Below are 26,680 nucleotides of genomic sequence, written 5' to 3' on the forward strand. Positions count from 1 at the left end.
TTCATCTCCAGTTCAAGTTCATTTCTCCACTGTACCCATTGATAAACTTGAATCACTTACGTATCCAAGATCCTTGTTACTCTGTAAATACTAGTATCAATTCTACAGGAATATTTCCAAGAATTCTGTTTAGCCCCCAAAAACGTACGGACTCAGGAGGTCCATTAGCAGCCGATCGATCCGCATGACAATTAATTATATGAGAGAACGCCATTCCTGGGCTTCAACGTACTCTTTTGTCTTCTCAAAATTCTACCTTTGAATATCTCACAATGCATGCCCTCGAACGGCTATTCTATGGCTTACCTGAGCCGGCTCCGCACAAGCGCAGCAAGCCCGTCGAGGTGCTGTGCCTTGGTATGCCACGCACCGGAACCGAGTCTTTAAGTGTGGCCTTGACTACCCTGGGCCTAGATACGTATCATGGCTGGGACTTAGTCTTCGAGCCTGATGCTAAGAAGCTGCAACACTGCTATGAGCTGGTACGACGGAAATATAATGGCGCACGGGACGGTGACGTGAGCATCAGCAGTGGCGAGTTCGACATACTCATCGGTGACAAGGAAGTTGTTATCGACTCCCTGTCGGTGATGTTTAGCCCAGAGCTGCTCGCCGCCTATCCAAACGCTAAAGTGATTCTCAACCTCCGAAGCGACCTGGACGCCTGGCACCGCAGCGTGGACAAGACTATGGTTCAGATGGCGGACCAATCCTGGGCCCTGTGGGTGATGCACTGGTTTAATGCGGATTTCTACTGGCTCTGGAGTTTGTACGAGAACTATGCATGGCCTGGTGTATTTCGAAGCATCACTGGCAGCGCTACGGAGGGTATTCGCCGAAACGGCAAATGGGTTTACCGCGACCACTGCAATATGATTCGGGGTATGGTGCCTAAGGAGAACTTGCTGGAGTGGTATGTCGAAGATGGATGGGAGCCTCTGTGCAAGGTAATAATTGAGAGCCCTTTGATGAAAAAAAAAAAAAACATTCAAGCTGATGAGAGAGACAGTTTCTTGACAAGCCTGTTCCCGACGAGCCTTTCCCACGAACAAACACTCCGGGTAATTTCGCCGGTCGCAAAGAGAATCTCATCAAGTCGCGTTTCTTTCGAGTTCTGCGCAATATGTTCCTCACCACCGCAACTTTGGCCGGGATCACCACTGTAGGTGTGATGTGGTGGCAGGGACGGATCCGATTCCCAGAGATCGCGACAAGGCTGACTGGTTTCCGTGGGGGATTCATTGATTCATTCAATAAGTTGTCCTTGAATCAATAGTGGGAGTTATCCGACCGGGACGCCAAGTCAGCCAAGTCGGCTGGACTACAACGTCTCCGCGCACCGGAAGACGATTTCATACTGTGATATAAGAACATAGTATTTACACTATCATATAATATAGATGAAAAACCCCAAAAATAAAGAAAAGCGCCTTAATTGTGGGATTCTCGTTATCAGAGGTATCCAGAAAGCTAGCCCTCTATGTACTAGTCAGTCTTGGTGTCGACTAAGACAGAAATCCACGATGTTTCTGGTGCAAATTATTCAAATCCTGAGATCAATTAGTCTGACTTTGTGATCTTCCAAGACATTACCGATGGACAATAATCATTGGGTGGCCACCGATGACTCCTGCATGGTAGGCATTCCCGATTACGAGACTAGGAAACCGGTGCCCACTTTTACTTGGCCGATCATCCCGCGACGCTGATCCACAGGAGACGAACGCCAGACTGTATCTCCTTTGAGACCAGTGGAATCCCCGGTATCTGATTCTGTACTTGAGCTTGCAAACATGAGAGGGGCCCCTGGTGGCCCTGGTGGACCTGGCATGGAGTTTCTCGAAGACTCCACAGACGATGGGGGAGACGAGATGATGAACAGTGAAGCTCCCATGTGCATGGCCCTTGACGGCTACATCACGACTCACAAAAGCTAACACAGGCCCCAGGTATAGGAGAGACCGGGACCGAGACGCCTCATCTCTACAATGAACTAGATCCCGGTACCCTGGATGTATTCCCATCATCTCTCCCACCGCAAGTTTTGCAGCGCGCTTTGACATATAGTAAGGTCGAATACTGACTCTCAGTCGACGAGCCTAATGGGCTGATTGGGTATTAGGAGTCTCAATAATGAGTCCTCGTGTACTCCCATCACGTAACGCATCCAATCCATACCTTCAGTATTGGTTTCGGATGGCACTAAACAACCCGGCGGCCTTCAATGCGATCATATTCCCTTCTCTATCCCATGAGATGGTGAACCGGCTGATCTCAACTTCGACGCAAAGCCCAACTCCAACGGATGAGATTGTGCCATATTTGCAAAGTTGCTACTTGGAAACAGTGGCATTCGTTAATGAAACTCTTCGAGATCCCACCCAGGTAGCCACAGATGTCTTATTGTTGGCGGTACTAATGTTAGTAGAGAGGCCGGTCGTTCAAAAAGCGAAAGAATGGACCAAGAAATCTCCATTCCGAGCGCCGCTTCAAGGTCTGCAATGGTTGGACGTTCACAGTGCCAGGGAACCCAATCCATTGCATCAAAAAGGCTTAGAAAGACTCGTCTACCTACGATGAGGACTAAGCAATATCGAAACACCCGGGCTTGCTGCCGCTATATTTTAGTAAGTCGCCCGGCCGAATGAGGGGGGCTTTTTGGCGAAGACAGAAGCCGGATTCGATTGATAACGGTTGTCTTAGTCGAGTTTTGGTAAACTCCACATTATGTCTGTCTCGTCCACCTTTACCCTTTGTCGCGTTATCGGGCCAAGCCATAGCGGAAATTGAAAACTATTCTAGCCTTAACTCCGATGAAGTGGCTAGTCGACTGAGTTTCCTTGATGAAGTCGGTCTGAACAACACGCTTCAGCATGTGATGTGCAAAGTGAAGCATTATAGTATAGTGATTGAGGACTATATTGCTGGACGAAGCCCGACATATGACGCCCAAGCGATGTACGACCAGCGAAATTTGGTACAGCATCTTTTGATGTCAATAGAGCCATTTCCTGGAATGGGAATAGATGCTATATCAGAAGTTTGTCGGCTGGCAACCATAATCTATAGCATCGGGGTGACATTCCCGCTGGTTGGCGCCGGAGCTCCTTACAGACTGCTCGCGGCAACAATGAAGTCCAAATTACAGGAAAATGTCCTGCTTGAAACCTGGCCATTTCTGGAAAATGGCGATATTCTTTTGATATGGATCCTTACAATGGGCGGTATAGCGGCCAAGCACACTCCGGAGGAGGACTGGTTTATGAAAAATTTGGCCGAAGTCATGTAATGCTCGCGGAACGTTCAATGGGTGCGCGTCAAAAGCAAATTAGGGATGATGCTCTGGCTGGATATGGCGTGCGACTCAGCTGGGGTTGAGTTCTGGAGTAGCGCTTATGCTTTCCTACAGCAACAAGGGGAAAGCTATTCACTTCAGTCTATCCGAGCTTCGGTAGAAAAACTACCTTGCGTTCGATGTCGGGAGAAAAAGATCAAGTGCGACAAAGAGATGCCTTGCCAGAATTGTGTCAGGAGTGGGCTTGATTGTTCGGCTCAGAATATGAAGGGAGCTCAACGGAGAACTCATGTACACTCTGTACGACAGAAACCATGCAAACTGTGCAAGCAAAGAAGGGTACGATGCGACAAGGAAAGGCCATGTAAACGTTGTGTGAATGCTGGATCAGAATGTGTATTTTGAGCTTGGCAGAGAGCCTTACTTACCAAACCTTGAAAGCTTCTGGAATATTTGTTTCATGATACGATCTTTGAATGAATTTTTATGCCAGAATTTTTAAGACTTTCTCTGCCCTCGGTGCCTTTCAACCCTAGAAAGCATATGTTATCTGGGTGGACGAGGAATAAATTCCAACTTCTTAGATGTTGTTATTGGGCCAAATTCCACACCATATTTGTAATTTGAAAATTAAAAATGCAATTATATTCTATATAGATTTCAAAGACTTAGTGTTGACTCTACATAAGGACGCGACTTTTCCAAAAGCGGGCTAATGGCATCACTTGCGAATCTCAAAGTCAACGATGCTGGGAAGAGTCTCCCAGATAGTGGGACCTTCAGGCTTCCAGCCCAAAGGTCGCAAGCGACTGGCCCGACTGCAGCAGTTTCCTCCCCACAAAACAGGAGCCCAGTGGTGGAATTTCACCGCATCTTCAACTGAAAGCTCCTCCACCTCTGCAGTGGCAAGCTTACCCTGCTGGTGGGCAATCTCTGTAACCTTTTCGCTGGTGCTCTTCCAGGTGAACTCGCCTGATTCAACGAAGTAGTAGCCCTCTTGGCCCCAAGTAGCGGCTCCTTTATTGGGCTTCAGTGCTTCTTCAATGAGAAGTACGAAAGCTCTCGCAATGTCGCTGACATGGGCATCTATACCGTATTTGTTAGTCAAAGACCTGATCGACAGGGAAGAGCAACACTTACAATCCCATATGTTGTTACCGTTTCCAACGGTGAAGCCCTTTCCGCGATTGAGAATAGCCTCAGTAAGAAAGGGGATCTGCATGCTTCTCTTCTTAACGGGTCCTTCGCCGACGCCGAAGATAGTGGGAGGGCACACAATGGCTGTGGAAACACCCCCTTGAACACCACCACTGATAACGGCATCATCGGCATCGCGGTGGAGAGCCTCAGCAGGCAACGTGATAATCTCCTTGATATCCTTCACATCATCATAAACTTTCTCTGTGGTGTTTCCTGGTCTAGTAGACATGTCGTTGAGGACACCAGTGCCAGAAATGTGAATGAAGCGACCTCTACCAGCTCCGAGACCAGAAAGCAGGGACTTCACAACAGGGATGTGATCCGAGCTAGCGATTTCTATACAATAACTGTTAGCTCTGGGCTTGTGAGTGCGACTCGGAGATGAACTTACGTAGCACAACATCTGCCTTAGCTGCCTCGTCCTTGAGCACCTTGTCGTCATCGAGGGTCCCAATGATGACAGTGTTGATGGCAGACCAGAGGCTCTTGAGCTGAGCGGCTTGTTGCTCGTCGCGGACCAATGCAACAACATTGTATTCGGGATGCTTGGCGATCAAGGTCGCTGCGGTTTGGCCACCGACATATCCAGTGGCACCGGTGATGAAGATTCTGGGAGACACTTTATCGGATGCTAGTTGTTTGGTAGATCTTTCGAAAAAGAGGTTGTTGAATGCTGAAGCTGTTGGCTGTTCGATACTGAGGATGTTTGTTTCTTGTGTGAGATGGAGAACAGAATGGGAGGCGCGGACTGGCCATTATATAGTCTTTGCCAAGATAACTCGCCATATCGTGAACTATGAATTCGTGAGGCTTCTGAGTGAAAGTTGCTAAGCAACGGAGGCATAGATTATCGATCAGTGGTCACTAAGCTCGTAGCGGGGTAATTTTCAAGCCTATTCCAGAGCCCCATCTCGTAAGCCTCGCTGAGCTCGCCGCGCGCCGGATGATGGTTGGTCAGGTTCCAATACACTAGCCTCCTTCGGTTAGCGAGAGTGGAGACAGATCCACTCCCGAGATCGTGTGCAAAGACCATTGCTTAGCTGATTGTAACTTACGTATTCGATTAATGGCCCAACGCTAATTTTTAGCGCAGGAAAAGTGCTGACGGCGCTTGAATCATGTAGAAAATTGGTCATTCAGGACGAGGAGGTCGTATTAGAGCTTACGGGTAGAGAGGTGGTAGTTCCTAGGGCCAAGCTTTCAAGGCTGAAGACTGCGCGAGTCAGGGTCGCTTTTCAACTGTCCAAAGTTAAGAGTATAGTGATCTTGCTCAGTGGAACTCAAGATGAGGTTGGTTATTATTAAGTTATTGCGACTAGTATCATTGCGCTTAGATATATCTTTATGGTAGCTTCAAACACAACATCTAGTATCAAACAGTAGCCCTCTTTGCAGAATAAAGACGATACATCCCCGGAAATGAGCGAGGGCAATTAGTCTCAAATTTCAGCCCATGATTCAGCCCATAGTGCTTATAGCCTTCAAAACATCTGTTAGCAAAATGTCCACACCCCAATGCATACTAGATAACTAGTGGCTCCTCATCTTACATGTACCGATCCCAAATCAATGCTGCGCTAGCCAAAACCGCCATGGAGGTTTCAAACCCAGCAACTGCTACCCAATTACCACCATTGCGATACATTATCCAAGCAGCCACCAGTCGAGAAGGAATAGAAGAGGCCATAATCAGAGTATCTTTTTGGTAAGACGAAATAAGATAATACGTCCCCAAAGCAAGAGAGGTCAGGCTGTGGAAGCGATACAATTAGCAGAGTACGATCGGTTTGAGTCAATGGTAGGAATGTGTACCCAATGCATTGGACAGCGCCCTCAGGAGTTCCTTTCAAAGAGGATCCCTCAAATGTAGCAACTGAGGATGGGTACATAATGCTGTAAAATGCATTTCCCAGAAGGAAAACACCTTGACCGGCGAATACGGCACTGGATACGCCACCCATGCGGAGGCCGATGTTTTGGAAAGACATATTTCAATATTTTGGTGGTTGATTGAGTGAATTCTAGAATCCAATTCTAGAATCCAGAGTTGACAAGGGCGTAGTTGGTAGATGTTGAAATTTTGTATCCAGAGCTTTAAATAGCTGTCCGGGTTTCTCCGACCGCCTCCCTACGCTCCGCCCGTAAGCTTGACGATGACACACATCGGTGCCCCGGAGTTAGTTAAACTTTAACCTAAGACACGCGATATACAACCTTGGAAATTGAGATGATAGTGGTACAACCGATCCCCAGTACTATTGTACATGTGGTCTTCTTTTTCAATTTCCTTTTTTTTTTTTCTCATTTCATGACAGACAAGTATGACCGGAACTCTAGAGAGTTTTTTAGTATCGTCGAGTTTACTTGGTAGGGGTCATGAAAAGTTGAGGGGAAATGATGGGCAGCTCTCGAATGCACGTTATAAGGTACTTTGAAGCTGGGTGCTTAGAGATGAGCAATCCTGGCTCCGCAAGGTGAATTGCAGTCCAGCCTCGAGCGTGTGCTGATTGACAATTTTGATAGGAGTCATCTTCGAAGCAATGGGAATTTAGCAACAAAATAGGGAGATCGGGTTATGAGTAGAAATTGCCCAGAGAGAAGAACATACCAATAAGGAAGCAGCTCTCAGAGCTTACTACCCCAGCTTCTTGTTCTGCCCTTTTGAACGTTTCCTGACTTGGTTTGCAAACTAGAGGCGCTTTACCATAATCACACTAGGTGATACCTTCGAAGAATTTCTCAATGCCCAGCAACTTCAATACTCGATCGGTGTGGTTGATGAACGCATTCGTAAGGAGCCATGGCTTGGATTTTCTAGCGTCAAATCACTTGAGAAGATCTTGTAACCGATGATCTTGTCCAAGAAGAAGGTCAAGAGGGATAGCATCGTCAACCTCGTGGTTGTATACCATCGGATCAATTCCATGATTGCGAACTAGCCCTTTCAAAACTAGGCCATATTCTGTGTAATATTTCTCTTGTAGCTTTGTCGCATCCTGGCGACCGAGACACAAAAGACTTTATTCTCACTTCATATAGATCCGAAAAGGTTAATCATGTGTGCAGTATACATCGTGCAGCATATTCTTACTCCGACTATTACCGCGTCATTGAGCTTGGAATTCAAACGCTCACTACATGCAGGTACTCTCGATTCTAGGCTTTTTACCACAGTTTAAATAAATAAGCGGTTTTCCATGATTATACACATATTCAGGGGTTTATCATTGAGCGAGAAATACTAGTATGCATATCATCGATATTTTCAGCTGAGTATGGAATTAAAATTATAAAATGGGGTCGGAGTTGGCTTCTATGCTACTGGCTGTTTCACCCTGATCGGTACTTAGGACAAGCTTTCATCTCGAGGATGGCTTGTGAGCAGCGTTCGATCTAGCCGCCAAAGCCCCAGGCTCATGATGGCACTCCCTGCGTTTCCTCCACCACTTCTTAACACCCATCGCCATCGGTCTATTAGATTGTTGAGAATTTCCTTTTCAGCCGATGATACGGAAGTCATGAGAAGTCTCATCATAACCGATGACGCGATGGCAAAGTTAGAAGGTGAAACTAGGAAAAGTTAGTAAAAATGAAAAGGAATTGTGTTAGACCAAAAAAACAGAAGATTAAATAATTCTTACACTTGTGCCAGAAGGCGTTACATGCGCCAGCTTGTAGTTTATCGGTGAATTTCTTAAATTCAACACAGCAGGACTCTGCATTTAATCGAACAGACACAGAGCACTCCTCTCGAAGTTGCTTACCTTCGGTGTTTCCGACCTTGGCTTCGAGAGACCTCAAAATTGCACGGGATATCAACAGATGGACAGCCCAGTATGCGAGACCAAGAGATGCATTTCCGTCCAATCGGGTCCTAGAAGACGGGTTTGTTAGCTGGTATGATGTAAATACATCAAAATTTGTTTTCCATTCATTCAATCGCGTTATTAAATCATTTGCCGGTGTACATGTAGTGTTGAAATTTGTGGATGTTCTTTTTGAGGCCTTAATGGTGATAAATGAATCGATAGTCTCAGATAAAAGAGTAGTTAGCTCTACCAAATAACGAAAATAGCTCTGTACGTTGTGGCCGTCTTCCGGTCCAAGTTGCGAAGAAACGTTGTCGTCATCCGTCAATGGTGATACATCGTAGTCATCTTCGTGAATATGACTGGTAAGTCTGAAGCAAGCAAAGTTCCATTTGTCGAGAACATATTGCCCACCAAAGCCATTTTCGAAACCTCTTCTCCCAGTCTGGCATACCCCAGGCAGTTGAGCAGTCAGTAGCCAGCCCTAAGGTTTGAGCTAGGCTCACAGTCCATGCTAAAAGGCTCCATTGAAAGGGAGACCCTTGAACAAGCCTGTCGATATTGTCGCATTGGAGCAGTAGCAAGCATGACTGAAGGGTCGACAAGCGAGGTGTATGGATCTCTTGTGTGATGGCACTCCAGCACATCCGGTAAAGCTCCTTAGAAGTTGGTAAATCGACGTCCGCCATAGTTGATAAGACGTCATCGTAGACCATGTACGGCAAAGCAGAGGCATATAATGCTGCTTTGAGCGATAGAGGTAGTAGTGAGAGCGTTCGTTCCCCGATGAGCCCTTCCTCGAGCATTTGAGAGCGTGACAAAACTGAAAAATATGGGTGGATGTATTTGAAGTAGAGTTTGACCAGACGAATTCCAACGTCGCTACTTATTCGTGCCAGCTCGTTTCGAATTGCGGAAAGCTCAGAGTCCTTGACCCGGGGCTCGTAGTTGTTGTACAGGTTATCACGATCAAGTGAGAACACAATAGGTCGGTGGCAATCAAGCTCGCCTATTTGTGTGGGACCTCTTTGAAAACGACGAAAGTGCATGTTTTCCGCGTGGATGGCGAGTGTAGAATGTTTGAGCAAATGAGGATCACTCTCGCCGCTTTCGCCCAGAAGGTTGAATGTCCACGAAGGTTGATCAAGAGGCAAGTCCATGGCATTTCTGTGAGTTTCTGAGGTCTCTGAGCTAGGCGATGCTGATGATGTGAAAGACTGTCCTTGCGCATCATCTTCGAGGAATGCACCAGGCGTCGAGCCGGTACCCGCGACGAATAGCGACAACATTAGGCCTCGAGCGCGGTCAATTTCGCCGTCATAATGAGGAATCCCCATTTTTAGATTGGGAATTGGATGAAAATTTGTCAATTTGTCAATTTGACATTGAAATAAAAAATTCTACTACTTCCAATTCGGGGCGTCAATACGGTATGTCTATTTTGTAGCCTCTCCGTCAATCGGCCCAGGCCTGGAGAGCGTATAACAATGCCGTCATCAAATCGATTATATAAACATCATGATTGCCCAAATCAACGAGACTCTGAACACCCCAAAATAAACGACCAGCAACTTGGACTGAGTCTTGTAGCCCGGTGGGCTTCCCTGAACTAGGAAGGGTGCATTACCCATATCTATAAATGACATTTCAAGACGCCAACTCCTTTTTCATCAATTCCACAGCCTCATCACGAGCTTTCTCATTGTCAAAGTCCACAATATAAGGCCATCTCGGAAGTGTTTTAGCTTTCAGCTTCTCAATATCCAGACCCGTCTCCTCACCCAGGCCAGACAAAATGCGCCCAGTGACTCGGCTCGAGTCGACGATGTATTGTGTACGAGGGCGGCGGACTTGATCATAAACCTTAAGAGCGCTTTGAGCTTCGGTGCGGGTCTTTGCGAGACCAAGTAATGTTGAGAGAATAAGGGCATCCTCGAGGGACATTCCAGCTCCAGAGCTCTGCCAGGGTGTCGTGGCGTGTGCAGCATCACCCATAACGCATACAGTACATTCTGCGTAGGTCGGAGCAGATGGATGCTCCCAGCAATAAAAGCCGGGTTGTTCAGGCTGGTTACAGAGTAGCTGGATAGCATAAGTTATCCTCGGTCGTTGGTAGTTGAATGGAAAAGATGACTATACCTCTTCTACTGCATTCTTCAGATTTGTTGGGTGGTTTTTGAAGAGTTCTCTCATCTCATCGGCTGGTACAATTCGCTGCCACTGACCTGCTGCCTTTGCCTCGTCGTCGTACCCGCCGACAACTAATTGGACTAACTGGCCCCCACTCAAAACATTGTGCATGAGAAAAGTGCCATCGCCAATCCATGCGTGCTCACGAGCATTTCCAATGTTGATGGTTTCTTTGCCGATGACAGCTTGTGCCTTCTCATATGGCTGCAAGGTCATGACACCCCACGCACAGCTGTTCCTGGGGAAGGCAGAGGGCTCATCCTCACCGAGGAGAAGCCTGCGAACTGTGCTACGGATACCATCAGCTCCAATAAGAACATCACAGTCGTGAGTTGTCCCATCGGCGAAGTGAAGCGTAAGTGATCCGTCACTGTTCTTGTCAAATGTGACGAGTTTCTTAGACGCATGCATGCGTTCCTGAGGAACACCAGCAAGAGTCTCACGTAAGAAATCAGCTCGGTGAACAATGCTGGTGACTCGTTCATCTGGACCTTCTCCATTTAATTCGTCAATCATGCTACCAGCTTTCTCGCCCTGGGCAAGCATAAGTCGAACACCTCGCATCGGAACAGCCCCGGCCCGCTCGAGGCATTGTCTAGCCGAGGGACCGATGAGACCCAAGGCGTCCAGTGCGTTTCGAGTGATCCCGATGGCCATACCGGCTTCTTTGAACACTGGGGCCGACTCAAAGATGTGCACGTCCAGGTGGGCATGGGGCAGAAGTGCGTGAAGGAGGGTCGCACCCCCTAGACCACCTCCGGAAATGGCGACTCGGAGTGAAGGTGACATGGCGTTAAACTAATGAATTATTGCTTTTGCGACTCATAGATTGATGTTGAAGATAAATTGTAAATTATGATATCAGCGGGGGATCTCCCATTTCAGGGCGATCCATGTGGGGGCTAACTTTAGGCCCCCAAAATCGAGTGCCTTATTAATCGAGAGGTATGTTGTAAACATATGCCGATCTAAATAGCTGGAAAACGCTATTTAGCAATTTTGACGTTTTGATAAATAATTATGCAAGGCTTTTCTGCAGCTTAATCACATCTTCCATGCCCATGCTTTCCCGTTGGCTGCCTCTAATCGCACCCATAGTGTAGCAACACTTGCCGCGAAAAGTAAAACACCCACAGTGATGGTCGCTCTCTCATAAGAGGCCACACCAGAGAGGGCCGACTGGCCAGGAAGTAATAATCCCGTTAGGGGAGTTCCCAGTAGAGCTCCCGTGCCCCGAATAAGGTACAGAGCGCCATTCACCGAGGTAAAGTTTTGAACACCGAAGAGTTCAATGAGACTGGCGGGGAACAGCCCGATATAAGCACTACCGAAAGCGCCGAAAGAAATGACAAACAGAATAAACAGCACCTCGCCGGCTTTGACAGAAATGGTGTCACCGGCGAAAGTGGCTGGAAGCCAGAATCCAAACACAGCGATAGCACTCAGCACGGTTGTGACGAGGAGCACATTCAAGCGACCAAGTTTGTCGGCGGCGTAGCCTATCACGATACGGGAAACAAAGTTGGACGCGTTACTGATGGTGATAAAGTTATCCGCCATAGCATTGCTGTAGCCTAGCGAGCGAGCGAACGCTGCGTAGAAGAAGAGCGGAGTAGAGTACCCAGCTGATTGTAAGAAGCAGCCCAATGCTTGAGCAAAGAATTTCTTCGTTTTCACGATTTCCCAGTTGATCAAAGGCACCTTCGCCCATCCAGTCCTCTTGGGAATTCCGGCGTTTTGCTCCTCGAGCTTTGCTTTGAACTTTGGCTCCCAGGTCAAGGCATACCCGGAGATGGGCACGAAAAGCACTGACAAGCAACCGGAGATGCGAAGCGAATCCCGGAAGCCGAGGCTGGAGGTGATTGCCCGTAATACAGGAGGCCAAACCATAGCTCCGCAGGCAGATCCACCGATAATGATTCCCATAGCAAGACCGCGCCGTTTGCTGAACCATGTTGGTGCAACGGACATAGTTGGAACATAAACCATGCAGCAACCAATACCGACCAGAACACCGTGAGTCAACTCAAACTCCCAGATGTATTGGCTAAGACTGGCTAGGATACATCCTAAACCAAATATCAAGCCTCCGAACATAATTATGGGCTGTGGACCGTAGAGCTTGGCCCAGGCACTGACAAATGGCCCACCCATCGACATCAGCGCGATACCCAATGTACCGATCAAACTAATGATTGAGGACGACGCCCCTGTAAATGGGGTGTTGGGCTCTGTGGCCATCTCCTCGTAGATAGCTTGATACACTCCGAAAGAAAAGACGATACCACAGGTCATGAACATTGTCATGAAGCCCGCAGCGACGACCACGACATGGCGACTGATTAAAAGGAGTTAGCCCGAGGCTTATTTCGTTAAGAACTCACAGAAACAGTTTAAAAACATTGTTGGTCAAAGCTTGGCGAAATTCGGTGTTCGGAGAGGCTTACAAATTCGATGGTGTTGGAGTTGAATCTTCTTGCGACTCATTTTGCGACGGCGTTTGCGGCGTAACGGTCGGCGGACCTTGATCCTCGGTCCTCTGTGTCTTTTCCTCTTCACTCATTATGTAGGACTATCAAACCCCTTCAACGAAGACAGATAAAGGGTGAAAAGAGGGGAAATAAGCATTTTCATGGCCCACAGAGAATTGCGCATTAGCTCGGTTCACGGCCACGGCTACGACGGCAATTGGATTTCCGAATTAATCTGATAAAGGGCGTCGGTCTTCTTCGGCGTTGAACAAGAAGCGGCTGCAGCCGAGTGCGGATTTGCCGGTTCAGGCGATTTCTAGAATCCCTCCAAGTGATCTTCTTCGGAGATGTTTACTAGTTTGCGATTCCTGCTAAAAAGTCCAATCTTGAATCGGCACTTGCTGTGGTAGGAAGACATGAGCGGCAAAGCCATTTACCGGTGAATGTACATACCATAATAACAAGGGCCATGCTACAATATGGTAGCACTCAACCAGAGTTCGTTTAGAAAACATCCTAAACATTAAGCTGTTACATTTCATTCTGCTGAGAATATACATGTATCAATTCTTGTTCTACGTCCCTCATGTCTCACAGTTGTATGTGGCAAAGTGTACTGCCTAGCAAATTGACGTTGACCCTGGAGAGGTATAACGAGGACTGAAAAAAGAAAACAACCTAATATCTACTTATAAATTCAATTGCAGTAAATAGCATATAAAAACATTAAAGTCACGAAAAGGCAAATGCTGGTCTAAGTTGTGGTAGTCCCATAGGTGCCAAGCTCCGTTAAGTGTGGGGTGCATGATTACTACTGGCCGCTAAACATGCGGAACCTTTATCGCGCTTTATCGCATGAAGCTATCGTGTCCATTAACCTTCATATGCTTCAACCTGCAATCTGAAAACCATGTCGGGTCTAAAGCCGTCCAATGTGGTTATAATCCACCCAGATCTCGGCATCGGTGGCGCTGAGCGACTAATAATTGACGCGGCGCTAGCTCTCCAGAATCGAGGCCACCGTGTGACCATCTACACCTCCCACCGTGACAAAGCCCACTGCTTCGACGAAGCCCGCGATGGCACGCTGGATGTTCGCATCCGCGGAAACACCATATTTCCCGCACATGTATTCGGTCGCCTTCATATTCTCATGGCCGCCCTGCGCCAGCTCCATTTGACAGCGTCCCTCCTGTCTGAACTGGGATCGAGAGACACACCCGGTAGCGCAAAATCGGAGAAGGACCAAAAGTCCACAGGGTACGATACAGTACAAGATGACATATTTATTGTGGATCAATTGCCCGCCTGTGTACCCTTTCTCAAGTCCTTCGGCCAGCCGCGAAAGTCCGCCCGTCAACGGATCCTATTCTATTGCCATTTCCCCGACCAGCTGCTCGCACGCCGCGACGAAGGCGGCTCCCTCCTCAGACTAGCGAAGCAATTATACAGATTCCCATTCGATTGGTTTGAGGGCTGGGCATTGAGTGCGTCCGATCGAGTGGTCGCGAACTCGAATTTCTCGCGCGGGGTTGTGAAGCAGGTCTTTGGTGCAGATAAATTGGGAGATGTGGAGGTAATCTATCCTTGCGTTGATACCGATGTGAAGTCTGCAATTGGAGATCCAGCGTCTTCGGGGCCCCTGTGGGGTGGTAAGAAGATATTGCTTAGCATCAATCGCTTTGAGCGAAAGAAGGACATGGCTCTGGCCATCCGCGCATACAATGGACTCGGCGCGGATAAGAGGGAAGGAACGAGATTGGTAATCGCAGGTAAGTCCCCGGGTGTAGATTAACCTAAATCAAAATCCCGAAGCTTATCAAATTACTTTTAGGCGGTTACGACAATCGTGTCCAAGAAAACGTCCAGTACCACCAGGAGCTTGATACCCTGGCGACAAAACTTGGACTGCGGACTGCAACATCGAAGACTGTTGTTTCTGCTCTTTCGATCCCCGACGATATCGATGTACTCTTTTTGCTCTCCGTCCCCAAAACTCTCAAAGATATCCTACTGGCACAATCTAAGCTGCTCTTATACACGCCAATTAATGAACACTTCGGAATTGTTCCCGTCGAGGCAATGCATGCTGGACTGCCCGTGTTGGCTTCAAACACTGGTGGTCCATTGGAAACTATTGTCGAGGGCGAAACGGGCTGGCTTCGGGACGCTCACGCCGACGACGAGTGGACAGCCGTTATGGACAAGGTTTTATACGGTCTGAGTCAACGGGATGTTGCAAAGATGGCTGTAGCTGGAAAGCAGAGAGCCGAGCGAGAGTTTTCACTCACGGCTATGGGCGATCGACTGGAAGAAGAAATATCCACCATGCTTTCAGTCGATCGTCGCCCGTTTGATGGGTGGACGCAAGTATTCGTTGGGATCGCTCTTGTCGTGGCTTTACTGGCCAACATCGGCCTCTTCCTGTCTCACATCATGTAGTTCGTTTTCTAAGCTAATACCCCATTGATTACTTTCTCATATTTTCCTATTCACTCTCTGCTTCAAAATCATACATATTTGTTGGTGAAGTTGAAAGTGTAAAGTAGATCGAAAACGTGCGATAAGGGTCACCTGACTTCGTGACGTCGCGTTTTGGCTGGAACGCGATAACGTTCAGGCAAGCCTCACATTAGCGACATTTACAACCTCTCACAAAATGCCCGACATAATCGACTTGATATCATCTGACCCCCAACTGCCTGATAGCTCTCACTTTCAAAATGCGCAAAACTCATCCCACCAACTCCCACGACGCCCCTCCAACTCGGCATTGATATCATCGGACTCCATTGACCTTTCGCTTTTTACTTACGACGACTTCGAAAAACCGTTGAAGAAACGAAGGGTTAGCAATGAAATACCACAACCACCCCCAGGCCGAGTGGCCACCGCAACGACGCGACCGGTCCCTGCTCGAGTATCAACTCTCGTTTCATCGTTCGCTCTTTCAGACGACGACTTCAGTCCTCCCACCTCAACCACCTCAACCACCCTCCCCACCTCCAGGACAACAACATCGAGAACGCAATCCGGAAAAAAGTCAGAATATTCCGAGCATGAAATTCAACTTTCAGACCATGACATTCCAATTTCATCGCCCCCTGAGCTCCCCTCGCGAAACCTACCGTCAGGCGTGTCAAGAATGCCCTTTCAACCCTCAGCGGCGCGAAACGAGCCCTACGACCCCTCAGACATCATTTCGCTCGATGATGACGATGCTTTTGCATCTGTCGCCGCGAGAAACGGAGCGGTGAAATCCACTCAGGACAGCATAGAAGAATTCAGCGATCCATTCTCGGTTCCTGGCTTTGCCGAGATGATTGGGGAGAGGCGCACAGGCAAAACTGTCTTTTCCAGCAAGACCGCCCAGTTACTGTCAAGTTTGAGTGAAAAAGAAAAAGCCGCAAAGAAAAAGCCTACATCGAAAAACACTGTTCATTACCGAAATAAGACAAGTGCTATGGAGTTCGCAAATCTTTCTGACGAGGTGGATGAGCCTGCTGCACCGCGCCGGCCACCGCAGAAGAATTCAACCAAGATATCAACCGAAGAAAAAGAGGCTAAAGCTAAGGCAAGAGCTAACGCTAAAGCGCAGAAAGACCGCGATCGTGAGATTGAAAAAGAACGAAAACAGAAACTCAAAGAGGAGAAGGCGAAACAGAAGCAATTAGATGCAGACATTGCAGAAGTTAATAAGTTGAAAGTCGACAAGAAGGAATCTACGCCAGAGATGATTATTGATATCGAGTCTTCTTTGGAAGAGGCTAGTGTTGGTAACCAGACAGTTGAGTTCATGCGGCGCCTTGGGGTTGAGCACACATTCTTCATAAGTCCAATCCCAAATGTGGTCAAGTGGCGGCGAAAGGTCAAAGCAAAATGGAATGATTCAGCTAGTCGTTGGGAGCCATGCGAACCTCACATCCAACACGAAAAACACGTCCTTTGTTTGGTACCTGCCCAAGACTTTGTTGATATGGTGATCGCCTCCCCCGACGGCGAAGAAAGAGAGACATTAGAGATGCACGTACTCAAGATTAGAAGTGCATATCCCAATCATAAACAAATTTATCTCATTGAAGGTCTCACAGCATGGATGCGCAAGAATCGGAACTCACGAAACAGAGCATATCAGGCTGAAGTGCTTCGCCAATATGAACAACCCCCTGCTGCCGAACCTTCTACCAGGGGCCGTGGTCGTGGCAGGAAACCCAAAAACAAACCAGAAACCACGCCACCCGTTGACGACGATACGATTGAAGATGCCCTTCTTACGCTCCAAGTACACCATGGATGTCTTATCCACCACACTAATGCCCCCACGGAGTCTGCTGAATGGCTCAAAAATTTCACTGAACATATTTCCACAATTCCTTACCGACACGAACGAATGACGGGTAATGATGCAGCGTTTTGTATGGACGTTGGTCAAGTCAAAACCGGCGAAGACAACCTTGATACATTTGTTAAGATGCTCCAAGAGGTGAACCGAGTTACAGCTTCCATGGCCTACGGTATTGCAGGCCAGTATCCATGTGTCACGGACCTTGTTCGAGGCATGAGGATGCATGGCCCTACTATGCTGGAAGACGTTAGGGTACGTATATCACTTCCAATAATGGCCCGCTCTGCAACTTCTTTCTTATCTCAATATTACGATCGTCTATGGATTCCGCTGATCAGCTCGACCTAGAAATCTGCAAACAGGAACGGTGGTTTGACTGATTCGCGCATCGGTCCGGCTGCTAGCAAGCGCCTTTACAAGGTATTTACGGGCTTGGACCCTGCATCCACCGATGTCTAGGCCTCACTGGAGAGACGAAGAGAATTCTTTTGGTTCTCATGCTGCATTATGCATACTACCTCTTGGGTACCCTTGGATTACTGGCATCTTTTCGCTGATGCAATTACTCCGTAGTAGTCCCGCGTATCTTGCAATCCATGAGGTTTTATTACCATATTTTCTATCCCGAAAGATAAACTATCTTTAGAACCCGAAACCCCGTAATTTTGCGATCAAGAGGCACGAAAAACCGGGCAGAAGTGGAGCATCTTGAGTCTTTGGTTGCGATTTTTGCCGAGCCAGGCTAAGCCGCTCCATAGTAAAGCTTGGTGTTCTTGGCTCCCATAGGGCTGTAAAGGCAACTAATGTACGACCCAAGCCCTACAAGGCTTTGGTGGGTCTGGTATTCTATGTTGCAATTGGCAGAAGGGGAAAAATGCTGAAGCCTTACAGGGTCGACCCGCCTTTACCTTCTCCAATATTACGACTAGCGTCGGTATTGCAAGTATGGCCGCATATCATTGGATTTTTCCGAGGTGAGGAAGGAAAATTGTCAGACTAATGATCGTGCCCAGCTTAATCCGGCGTTGGTCTCCTCCCAACTCAAGATCTTATTTTATCAATCACGGATCTGATAAAAGCAGAGTTTGTTGCAGCCCAAGAAGCCGGAAGTATCGGAAAATTTCTTCATTGAGACAAATCTCAAAAATGGCATCACAGAAGAAGGAGTTCAGCACGGTGCTGTTCTTGTCAACTGCATTGCTGGCTCTGTCGGCTTTCAACTATGGTCTCAGCGACCAGGCATTTTCTTCGTGCCAGGCGATGGATTCTTTCATCCGCCAGTTTGGGAAGTATGATGCCTCAACCGATGCTTGGGCTATCCCAGCTTTGTACACGTCTATGTACAATAGTATCAAGGCAGCTGGTCAAATTGTTGGTAAGTGGAAGCAATGGATTGCGTTCCCGACAGTTAAGCGTCATTCGTGGTTACTAACATGATTCGTTCTTAGGGGTTTTCATCGGCGGCTACGTTAGCAACACATGGGGACGCCGCATGTGTATCTTTACAATGAGTATATATGCTCTTGGTAGTGCTTCTGTGATTATCAGTGCCACAACTCAAGCTCAGCTGCAATCAGGCAGAGCGCTTCACTGTGAGAAAAACTCTTATCCAAGGTCTCGGGGCCGGAATCGTGTTCTAATTTGATTTCGTCCTTCATATAGATATCTACCTTGGTATGCAGTTGGCTGTTATCCCTACCTTTTTGGCTGAATTGGCACCGGCCAAGAATCGTGGTGGAATGGGCGTCATTTACTGGCTCAGTATTAAAGCCGGTGGTCTCTTCATCACCGGTGTGGCCCGAGCGACGAAGAAAATGACAACGGACGCGGCCTGGAGAATTCCATTCGGTCTTATCCTTGTCATTCCTTTTGTGGTGATCTGCTTGGTCTGGTTCATCCCCGAGTCTCCTCGATGGTACCTTCTTCGCGACTGTCACTCTGAATCCCTCGAGTCTCTCGTTCGTCTCAAGCCCAATAATACTTCCGAGGAGCAGATTCATCAGGATTTTGAAATTCTGTCGTCGAAGGTTGCTGAGCAACTTCAGAAGAAGTCATTCAAGGATCTGTTCAACAGACAGAATAGACAACGTACATTTGTGGTTGCTGCTGCGAACTTCTTCCAACAGGCTACTGGTCAGGCTTTTGCTTCTCAATACGGAACTCTGTTTGTCAAACAGTTGAAATCTGTTAATCCGTTCAGTGTTACCCTCGGCACTAACGCGGTGGATATTGGTGCGATTATTATCACTGCATCATTGATCGATGTTGTCGGACGTAGGTGAGTTGACAAAAAACATTTCCTTCACCCCCTCTCCTAATATCGAGCCAAACCTGACTTTTACAAGGGCCCTGTTCCATACCAGTTCTGCATTCCAGACTGTATCCCTGATGACCATGGGAGGTCTTGGAACGGCAGATTCCAGCAACCTCGACGCCAAAAAAGGAATCGTAGCAATGCTTCTGATTTTCAGTTTCAGCTGGTCTCTCGGTTGGGCTCCTTTAGTATATGTTCTTGGTACTGAGCTTCCATCTTCTCCGTTGCGTGAGATGACCCTGCAAATTGCGTATACCGTTAAGCTTATCACTGAGTGAGTTAGAACTGCTTCCTTCTTTCAATCCACAAACAACATCTGATATGATAAAAATAGATTCGCCGTGACGTTCACGTACCCATACATGGAGACAGCTGATACACCGCACCATGTTGATATCGGTGGTCGACTTGGCTTTATTTACGGCTCACTCTCGGTCGTCGCTTTTGTTTTTGGGTGGTTTTGCATTCCCGAAACTAGATGCCTGGAGATTGAGGATCTCGATAGACAACTTGCCTTGGATGGCAAATTTGTGGATATCGAGGAGTCGAAGCAATTTGAGCGAGCGACCGTAGAAGAGGTTCCTAACTAAATCTCGGGGTGCTGAACATCATCCAAGGTTTATAGACCCGGGTGCTGGGACAATCCCCTTACATAGTATATATATATATATATGTACTACTGAGATGCAAATCTCTAGCCATGACTCCATATGACTCGGAGTCGATCTTCATTTCTTCATTGCATAGTGATTTGCGCTTTCGGCCGTGGGTGACAGATTAACCCCGCGGCCGAAACTCACGATGACATCTTGATCAATTTTTTTATTCAAATACCCCAATAACGCTTGGTTTACATTGCGAGCTATTTTAATTTTCACACTATTGGAACAAGAACTAGACTATTTACTACCATTCAAACGTTTACTCTATCATGGCCGCGATAACTTGCCCTGAAGAACCCCCAGTCATCGACTTCGGACGTAGGTTCTACAGTTCATTGAATTAAGCCTCAACAAGAAAAAGCCTAATAGCCACAAAGCATTTTATAGCTCAGATCCCATCGCCCAAAAGAAACTCACCCATGAAATAGGGGAAGCATGCGAGAAATTCGGGTTCTTTCAACTAATCAACCACAACATCCCGGTATCTCTCCAAAATTCTGTCATCGCCCAAAGTCAGGACTTTTTCAAGCTTCCCTTGGCAATAAAAGAGAAATACCACAAAGGTAACAAATCACTTATCCCTACAAAGAACCTTCTTACCAAAAATAGATCTAGATGGATTCAACCGCGGCTATGAGCCCCTCCGAGCTCAGAACTTCGAAAAGCGAACAAAAGGAGACCTTAAGGAAGGCTTCTATCTAGGCAAGAATCTAAATCTTGATGACCCGTTCGTTGTCGCGAAGAGATTTGGCCAAGGGCCTAACAAGTACCCCGCTGAGGTTGAGAATCCGAAATCGTTTCAATCTATTATGGAGGAGTACCATGAGTCCATGACAGAGCTCGCGATAGGTCTACTCACCGTGATTGAGTGGACGCTTGGTCTTGAGGAAGGCTATTCTAGTTCATTCTATGAAAAGCCTGTGGCTGCGCTTCGGCTATTGCACTATCCACCACAGGATCCAGCTACCGCAGAAACAGAACCTGGTAAGTGGTATCAGCCTACTCAGAAACGGTTCTTCTTATCCTGACTTCATGCTGTAGGCATAGGCGCGCATACCGATTTCGGAGCCGTCACGATGCTTCTTCAGGATGAAACAGGCGGACTCCAGGTCTGGAATGACGGTTCTAAGGAATGGGTGGATGTTACACCTCGCCCTGGTGCTTATGTGGTCAACTTGGGGAACATGATGATGCGTTGGACGAATGATCGATACCTATCAAATTTGCATCGGGTGATCAATCGAAGTGGGAAAGAAAGGTTCAGTGTGCCGTTTTTCTTCTCTGGAAATCCGGATTATGTTGTTGAGTGTCTTCCGGAGTGTATGGATGCGGTGGAAGGTGCTAAATATCCGCCTATGACTGTCCACGACTGGATGACTGGACGTTTTGCCGACACCTATGGATCATCGAAGGAGGCTGCCATGGGGGATTTGAGGGAGGACGTGATTTCGGAGAGTAGGTGAGAAGCTTCAAGTCGGAAATTGTATACATTGCGACAGGTCGTTTGACCATACTACCCTGTCACATAAATGGATGTTTGTTCTGGAGAATAGCCTGGAAACGCCGGAAATTGAGTTTGTCTCGTCAGATTTTAATACAATTGGATTGAATATGATTAAACTTCTATAAATGCATTCATAAGATCCTCCCAAGATAACCCATCAACAGAAATCAAATCTAGCGGCGCTGTGTTAAGAGCCTCGGACGATAGACCTGGCCGAGTGTGCATGTCACTATTGATCACTCGTGATATGATATCTCGTAATGAGAACTCTTTTCGAGCTCCTGCCGTGATTGCTTGATCAATTTCCAAAAGAGATTCAATGAGTGTAACTCCCCTCTTGGCTATTCGGCTTTTGTGTTGATTTTCCCTTAGAAAGCCGAGGCTTCTAGAGGCCAACTCTCTAATTTCTTTGGCCTCGTAAATTTGTGCGCTTTCTTCCCTTGAGAAGATTAGTTCAAACAGTAACCACAGGGCTGCGGTTAGGACTTGGGTATTGGCTGTCCATAAATTGGTCACGATGTGGGTGTGGGTGGTTTTAGGCAGTGATAGAAATGATGTGAGATGTCGGCGCATTATAGGGAGGCATGAGACCTATTTTGATTAGTAGATATCTCTGGTACTGCAACTCTGTTTTCCTTGGGTGGATACCTTCGTATATGCAAACCATGGGTTTTTGAGACTGGGAATTTGAAAATGTCGATGAATCGAATAAAACTAGATTTGACCATTCTTAATAATGATGCACCCAGTAATTTGATAGAATAAACTCACTTTGTGTGCGATTCCAAGGTACAGTAGACCCGTTTGCTGCTCAATTTGCACGGAAAAGCTCTGAGGGGGCACCGTTTCATCTTTGAGGAATGATGGTAATTTGCTGATCAGCATTCTGAGTTCCTGGTCCGCCTGCAGAACTTCGGAATACAATCTTCGCAGGCTCTCTTCATTCTCGTTTGGACTCTCATGCCGACACATTCGGTCTTGTAGTTTCCACACTATAACAGATACTAAGATAATATTAGCTTCTAAGATAAAAAAGTGACGACAATGTTTCTCGGCATACTATGATTAAGAACGGAGGTATAGCTCCCATGTGTATAGAGCTCCGAGCCGCGATCAATTACTTCTCCCTGTCCAACCATAGAAGAAACATCATCGTCGCAATTTTTAGGCATCGGCGTTGTGAACTGCGTCGGATTAATGCTGTATGTATTATTAAAGGGTATCTGTAGCCAATCCTGGCGGACAAGGAACCACCAAGCTCTCTTCGAAACTTCTCGATCAATCAAAATCTGTGGATGAAGTATGGATTCCATCTCTTGATTTTCAACTCTCGCTTTGTCGGGTCCCAGTCGATGCAGACCTAGGCACTGAGCGATACGGCCTGCAGATGCTAGTAGGACAGAAATTCGGTCCGATTGTCCAATGTTGTGGCCAATATAGATTAGTAGGCAGATAGCTTGCACACTAAATAAAGTATGATTTTTCATGAAGTTTGCATCATTCAGACTATTTATGCTTTTTTCATAGCAAGATTCTACTGCTCGGTCTGGGATTGAGTCAGTAGAGATCCCTTTTTTGCATTTAGTATTCAAATCTGGATAGAAAAATATGAATTCCAAGAGATTAAGCATACCACAGAACATGACACCGAATTCCTCTAGCTTGGACGGGTGCGTATGATACAGAGTGACCTGTATACTCAGTTAGCAAATGACGGAGCCGGTGACAATGAACAAACTCACAGCAAGCATTGCATAAAACAATGCAACCCATGTGCCATCCAGCATAACATCACCCTTAAACTGAGCTTCGCATTGGCTCCGGAAAGTTGGTAGATGAACGACATTGTGAGTCCATGCTATGTATTCTTGATGATACATCATCAATCGTTCCACCTGCTGAGGCGTGAACAATAACTCCGCCGTATCCACGACATGGCATTCTCCCTCCGGCAATTGAACCTCATCAACATGTGCATCTTGTAAGACTTGGCGACGACTCATCGCAAGAAATTCCAGCGTGACTGCTGCATCTTGTCCGACGCCTGCAACTGCGTTGTTGGGGAGGGGTGAGTATGAATTACTGTCTGTATTAAATGGTGATATTGTCGTCGTCGAATCGTTCGATTGAGACGATGGAGTCTTGGTTGATATCTTATTTTTACCAGGGAAAACAGACCTCACTCTTCGCGGTGTATTTTCCTTTTCGGCTTGAGGACGGAGACGACATTCATGTTCATTACCTCGCTCAATGCAAGCTGAACATGGAATTTCTTTTGAACAGCGTAGTTTTCGACGCATACATTCTGTACAGGAATATGCAGGGCGTGGCATTTTCGACTTGCTGTGTTTGCAGTAGTTTTCGCCCGCGGGATATGGCATACAACAGCTAACTATAGCTTACCGCCTGGGCGCCGATAGCGATCTTGGCCATAGCAATTTTGACCGCCTATTACACCGCTATCTAAACTGTAGGTTCTACATCGATGGAAAACCAAGGGGAAAAGACGATAGTATGCATGTGGTAGGCCTCGTGATTTTCTGCCGCGAAAAAAACAGGCAAATAGTATGGGGTTTTTCTCCGGTGATCGAGCACTTGAGCACTTGAGGCCCCCGCCCGTACATATCGCGGGAAACTCCGACGCCGTGGGGAACTTGAACGAACAAATAGTAAGACACTGGATGATCATTAGATCGTAATTACGAAGGGAGTCATTAAAGCATATCTTTATTGATATCGTTAATAATGTTCCATTTGAATATATATGAATGGTCCCGAAAGATGCCCGCTAAATGGCCAAAAAAATTATTGCTAAACAACAACGCCCCGTTGTTTCCAGCCTCTCCAAGCAACCAACAATGTTACGATGGCTGCCCAAACGCTGAGGGTGCATCCAACGGCCCAAAAGCCATAGCATCGCCAACCATGGCATTCGCCGTCAGATGTACCACCATTGCTATCTAAGGCATTCTGGTACGCGGCTGAATATACCACGCCCCAGAACGTAGCGCCGATGGCAGGCATCATGGCGACTATACCCCAATTGGTAGCGAAATTCTCTACGCCCCATACAACGGAGATGATTATGGGAGTTAGTGAGAAGGCACTTCCATAGCCAAATCCAACGAGAGAAGTGGTAAGATGGAAGAGAGAAGGTTCTTTCTGTGTGAGTGGTGTAGCGAGAATGAGGTACCCGATGGAAAGTAGAAGTGCCGATGGTAGGAGGAAGACCATTCGGGAAAGTGTGACACGATCGTTGCTCCCTGCAAGGGCTCTGTTTCGATGGATGTCTGGAATTGGAGGGAAGAGATGGATTGCTGGTGGTGCGAATAAGTCTGAAAGAGACCCAGTAAGGAGTCGGGCAATGGTCGAAGTTAACGCGACATTGGTGACATGGGTTGATGGAAGTCCAGCCGGTGGAGGTGCATTGCTCGAATAAGACACGGGTGTCAAGGTCGGTATGATAGTTCCGAGCTATAATATTCTGTGTTAATTACAAGGTGACCAAGGTCTCATTGTACCATCTGGGCACGTTACAACTTACATTGTTGATGTATGATTCGCCGGGACCGGTGACCAGGAAGAACCCGGCCGCCAGCCACCACATCGTTGGATCCGAGAGAAAGACTCGAGTTTCATAATTGAGCAGCCAGTCTTTCTTCTGGCGCTCCTCTTCCTCGCGTTCTTTTTCTCTGCGTCTTTCCTCTCGTTCTTGGTCAGAGAGGGTAGGAGACACATCCTCATCAGCTTCAGAGGAAAAGGTGCCGTATTCCGCAGCTGCCCGGATTTCACTCCTGGGTCGAAAGAAATCGCTTTCTTCGAGTAGTCCACTTCTTTCCAGCTCTTCGACAGTCTCGTCAATATACCGCTCCTCTTCGTCATCATCCACAATCCGCATTGCAAATGTGCCAATAATGCCGACGACGAGCAGAGTAGCGCCTAGAAAGAGGAAGTAACGAAATACATCAACGTCTCCGCAATTTCCATCCTGGTCACGCTCGCAGAGCAAGTGGGTTCCAACCTGGCTTTGCCACATGCCGCTCAAACCAAATGCCGCAATAGGAATCGCAAGCATAATACCCTTGTGCTTGCCTCGGCCATAATTCTTAGCACACGTCGCTACAGCAGCAAGATACATGCAACTGGTGCCTGTTCCGATAGCAATAAATGCAACAACCATTACCCAGAAGGGCCAACCGGTGCCTCCGGCATCAGGAGGGGGACCGCTTTTATATGTAAATGCGGCGAGGAAATATCCGAGTCCAAACACAATCCCCGAGGCCAAAGATAACGGCGATGGGCTATATCGGTCGCATAGATATCCGAACAATGGCACAAGCAAGTACATAGCTATTTCCGCAGATATGGAAATCGCGTTAACGCGAAGTTGGGTATATTGAAGCCTTGTTAACAGCAAGTGCCCGTATAACGAAAAGGCAGTAATGCTCCCTGCGCAAAGACTAAAAGCATATGAGTAAGTGTCAAATATTTAAACATGGTGAATTCCATATCATATGAAAAAGACTTACCAAGATATAACACCCCAAATAAAGCTTGTTACCCTAATCACCTCCAGATGCATCTTGCGTCGATCCCGCTCGACAATACCATCCACAACATCGCTCAGAAGCCCGTCCTCACTAGTCGTCCCGTATCCGGAGTGAGAAGAACGTCGCGAGCGGCGGGATCCCGCTCTCGATCGCCCAACAGCTGGGCTAGGTTGTGTATTCTGGCTCTCCATATTCCCATCGTCAAGTAGCGATCGGTGGGCATCGAAATCACGCTTATCGATAGACGAGCTGCCACGGCCGTTGGAGCTCGGCATTCCGTTTAGCTGGCCCGGTAGTCTGTCCGGGATACAGTCGGTAGGTGGGTAGGCGGGTATACGGG

At 47.3% G+C, this 26,680-nt stretch overlaps 13 protein-coding genes across 13 annotated transcripts; 5 read left to right on the plus strand and 8 right to left on the minus strand.

Moving 5' to 3' along the window:
• Positions 1-272: 272 nt before the first annotated feature.
• Positions 273-1,363, plus strand: N7478_004962 (sulfotransferase family protein; the record flags this gene model as incomplete). Its single annotated transcript, XM_056921176.1, has 3 exons — positions 273-947; positions 1,010-1,162; positions 1,277-1,363. 3 exons carry the CDS (start codon positions 273-275, stop codon positions 1,361-1,363), a joined length of 915 nt encoding a protein of 304 aa, XP_056779213.1.
• Positions 1,364-4,016: 2,653 nt separating this feature from the next.
• N7478_004963 (uncharacterized protein) lies at positions 4,017-5,528 on the minus strand (the record flags this gene model as incomplete). Its single annotated transcript, XM_056921177.1, has 4 exons — positions 4,017-4,381; positions 4,436-4,831; positions 4,887-5,181; positions 5,361-5,528. The coding sequence occupies 4 exons, from the start codon at positions 5,526-5,528 to the stop codon at positions 4,017-4,019; spliced, it is 1,224 nt and encodes a 407-aa protein (XP_056779214.1).
• A 513-nt stretch (positions 5,529-6,041) lies between these two features.
• Positions 6,042-6,483, minus strand: N7478_004964 (uncharacterized protein; the record flags this gene model as incomplete). The annotated part of the gene is made up of 2 exons (XM_056921178.1): positions 6,042-6,193; positions 6,276-6,483. The coding sequence occupies 2 exons, from the start codon at positions 6,481-6,483 to the stop codon at positions 6,042-6,044; spliced, it is 360 nt and encodes a 119-aa protein (XP_056779215.1).
• A 1,358-nt stretch (positions 6,484-7,841) lies between these two features.
• On the minus strand, positions 7,842-9,641 carry N7478_004965 (fungal specific transcription factor domain-containing protein; the record flags this gene model as incomplete). The annotated part of the gene is made up of 3 exons (XM_056921179.1): positions 7,842-8,065; positions 8,137-8,788; positions 8,811-9,641. The coding sequence occupies 3 exons, from the start codon at positions 9,639-9,641 to the stop codon at positions 7,842-7,844; spliced, it is 1,707 nt and encodes a 568-aa protein (XP_056779216.1).
• A 310-nt stretch (positions 9,642-9,951) lies between these two features.
• N7478_004966 (salicylate hydroxylase) lies at positions 9,952-11,283 on the minus strand (the record flags this gene model as incomplete). The annotated part of the gene is made up of 2 exons (XM_056921180.1): positions 9,952-10,371; positions 10,444-11,283. The coding sequence occupies 2 exons, from the start codon at positions 11,281-11,283 to the stop codon at positions 9,952-9,954; spliced, it is 1,260 nt and encodes a 419-aa protein (XP_056779217.1).
• A 255-nt stretch (positions 11,284-11,538) lies between these two features.
• On the minus strand, positions 11,539-13,057 carry N7478_004967 (uncharacterized protein; the record flags this gene model as incomplete). The annotated part of the gene is made up of 2 exons (XM_056921181.1): positions 11,539-12,832; positions 12,942-13,057. The coding sequence occupies 2 exons, from the start codon at positions 13,055-13,057 to the stop codon at positions 11,539-11,541; spliced, it is 1,410 nt and encodes a 469-aa protein (XP_056779218.1).
• Positions 13,058-13,875: 818 nt separating this feature from the next.
• N7478_004968 (GDP-Man:Man(1)GlcNAc(2)-PP-dolichol alpha-1,3-mannosyltransferase) lies at positions 13,876-15,407 on the plus strand (the record flags this gene model as incomplete). The annotated part of the gene is made up of 2 exons (XM_056921182.1): positions 13,876-14,737; positions 14,800-15,407. 2 exons carry the CDS (start codon positions 13,876-13,878, stop codon positions 15,405-15,407), a joined length of 1,470 nt encoding a protein of 489 aa, XP_056779219.1.
• A 217-nt stretch (positions 15,408-15,624) lies between these two features.
• N7478_004969 (uncharacterized protein) lies at positions 15,625-17,769 on the plus strand (the record flags this gene model as incomplete). The annotated part of the gene is made up of 2 exons (XM_056921183.1): positions 15,625-17,562; positions 17,659-17,769. 2 exons carry the CDS (start codon positions 15,625-15,627, stop codon positions 17,767-17,769), a joined length of 2,049 nt encoding a protein of 682 aa, XP_056779220.1.
• Positions 17,770-18,456: 687 nt separating this feature from the next.
• Positions 18,457-20,214, plus strand: N7478_004970 (general substrate transporter; the record flags this gene model as incomplete). The annotated part of the gene is made up of 5 exons (XM_056921184.1): positions 18,457-18,685; positions 18,759-18,902; positions 18,973-19,588; positions 19,656-19,898; positions 19,959-20,214. The coding sequence occupies 5 exons, from the start codon at positions 18,457-18,459 to the stop codon at positions 20,212-20,214; spliced, it is 1,488 nt and encodes a 495-aa protein (XP_056779221.1).
• Positions 20,215-20,555: 341 nt separating this feature from the next.
• On the plus strand, positions 20,556-21,749 carry N7478_004971 (isopenicillin N synthase family dioxygenase; the record flags this gene model as incomplete). Its single annotated transcript, XM_056921185.1, has 3 exons — positions 20,556-20,604; positions 20,896-21,270; positions 21,328-21,749. The coding sequence occupies 3 exons, from the start codon at positions 20,556-20,558 to the stop codon at positions 21,747-21,749; spliced, it is 846 nt and encodes a 281-aa protein (XP_056779222.1).
• A 152-nt stretch (positions 21,750-21,901) lies between these two features.
• Positions 21,902-22,962, minus strand: N7478_004972 (fungal specific transcription factor domain-containing protein; the record flags this gene model as incomplete). Its single annotated transcript, XM_056921186.1, has 3 exons — positions 21,902-22,381; positions 22,562-22,782; positions 22,851-22,962. The coding sequence occupies 3 exons, from the start codon at positions 22,960-22,962 to the stop codon at positions 21,902-21,904; spliced, it is 813 nt and encodes a 270-aa protein (XP_056779223.1).
• A 531-nt stretch (positions 22,963-23,493) lies between these two features.
• N7478_004973 (Zn(II)2Cys6 transcription factor) lies at positions 23,494-24,123 on the minus strand (the record flags this gene model as incomplete). Its single annotated transcript, XM_056921187.1, has 1 exon — positions 23,494-24,123. The coding sequence occupies one exon, from the start codon at positions 24,121-24,123 to the stop codon at positions 23,494-23,496; it is 630 nt and encodes a 209-aa protein (XP_056779224.1).
• Positions 24,124-24,601: 478 nt separating this feature from the next.
• On the minus strand, positions 24,602-26,615 carry N7478_004974 (uncharacterized protein; the record flags this gene model as incomplete). The annotated part of the gene is made up of 3 exons (XM_056921188.1): positions 24,602-25,264; positions 25,335-26,091; positions 26,320-26,615. 3 exons carry the CDS (start codon positions 26,613-26,615, stop codon positions 24,602-24,604), a joined length of 1,716 nt encoding a protein of 571 aa, XP_056779225.1.
• Positions 26,616-26,680: the final 65 nt, after the last annotated feature.

This window comes from Penicillium angulare (genome assembly GCF_028827245.1).
Source record: "Penicillium angulare strain IBT 27051 chromosome Unknown utg000004l_segment0_segment0, whole genome shotgun sequence".
Classification (NCBI taxonomy): Eukaryota; Fungi; Ascomycota; class Eurotiomycetes; order Eurotiales; family Aspergillaceae; genus Penicillium; species Penicillium angulare.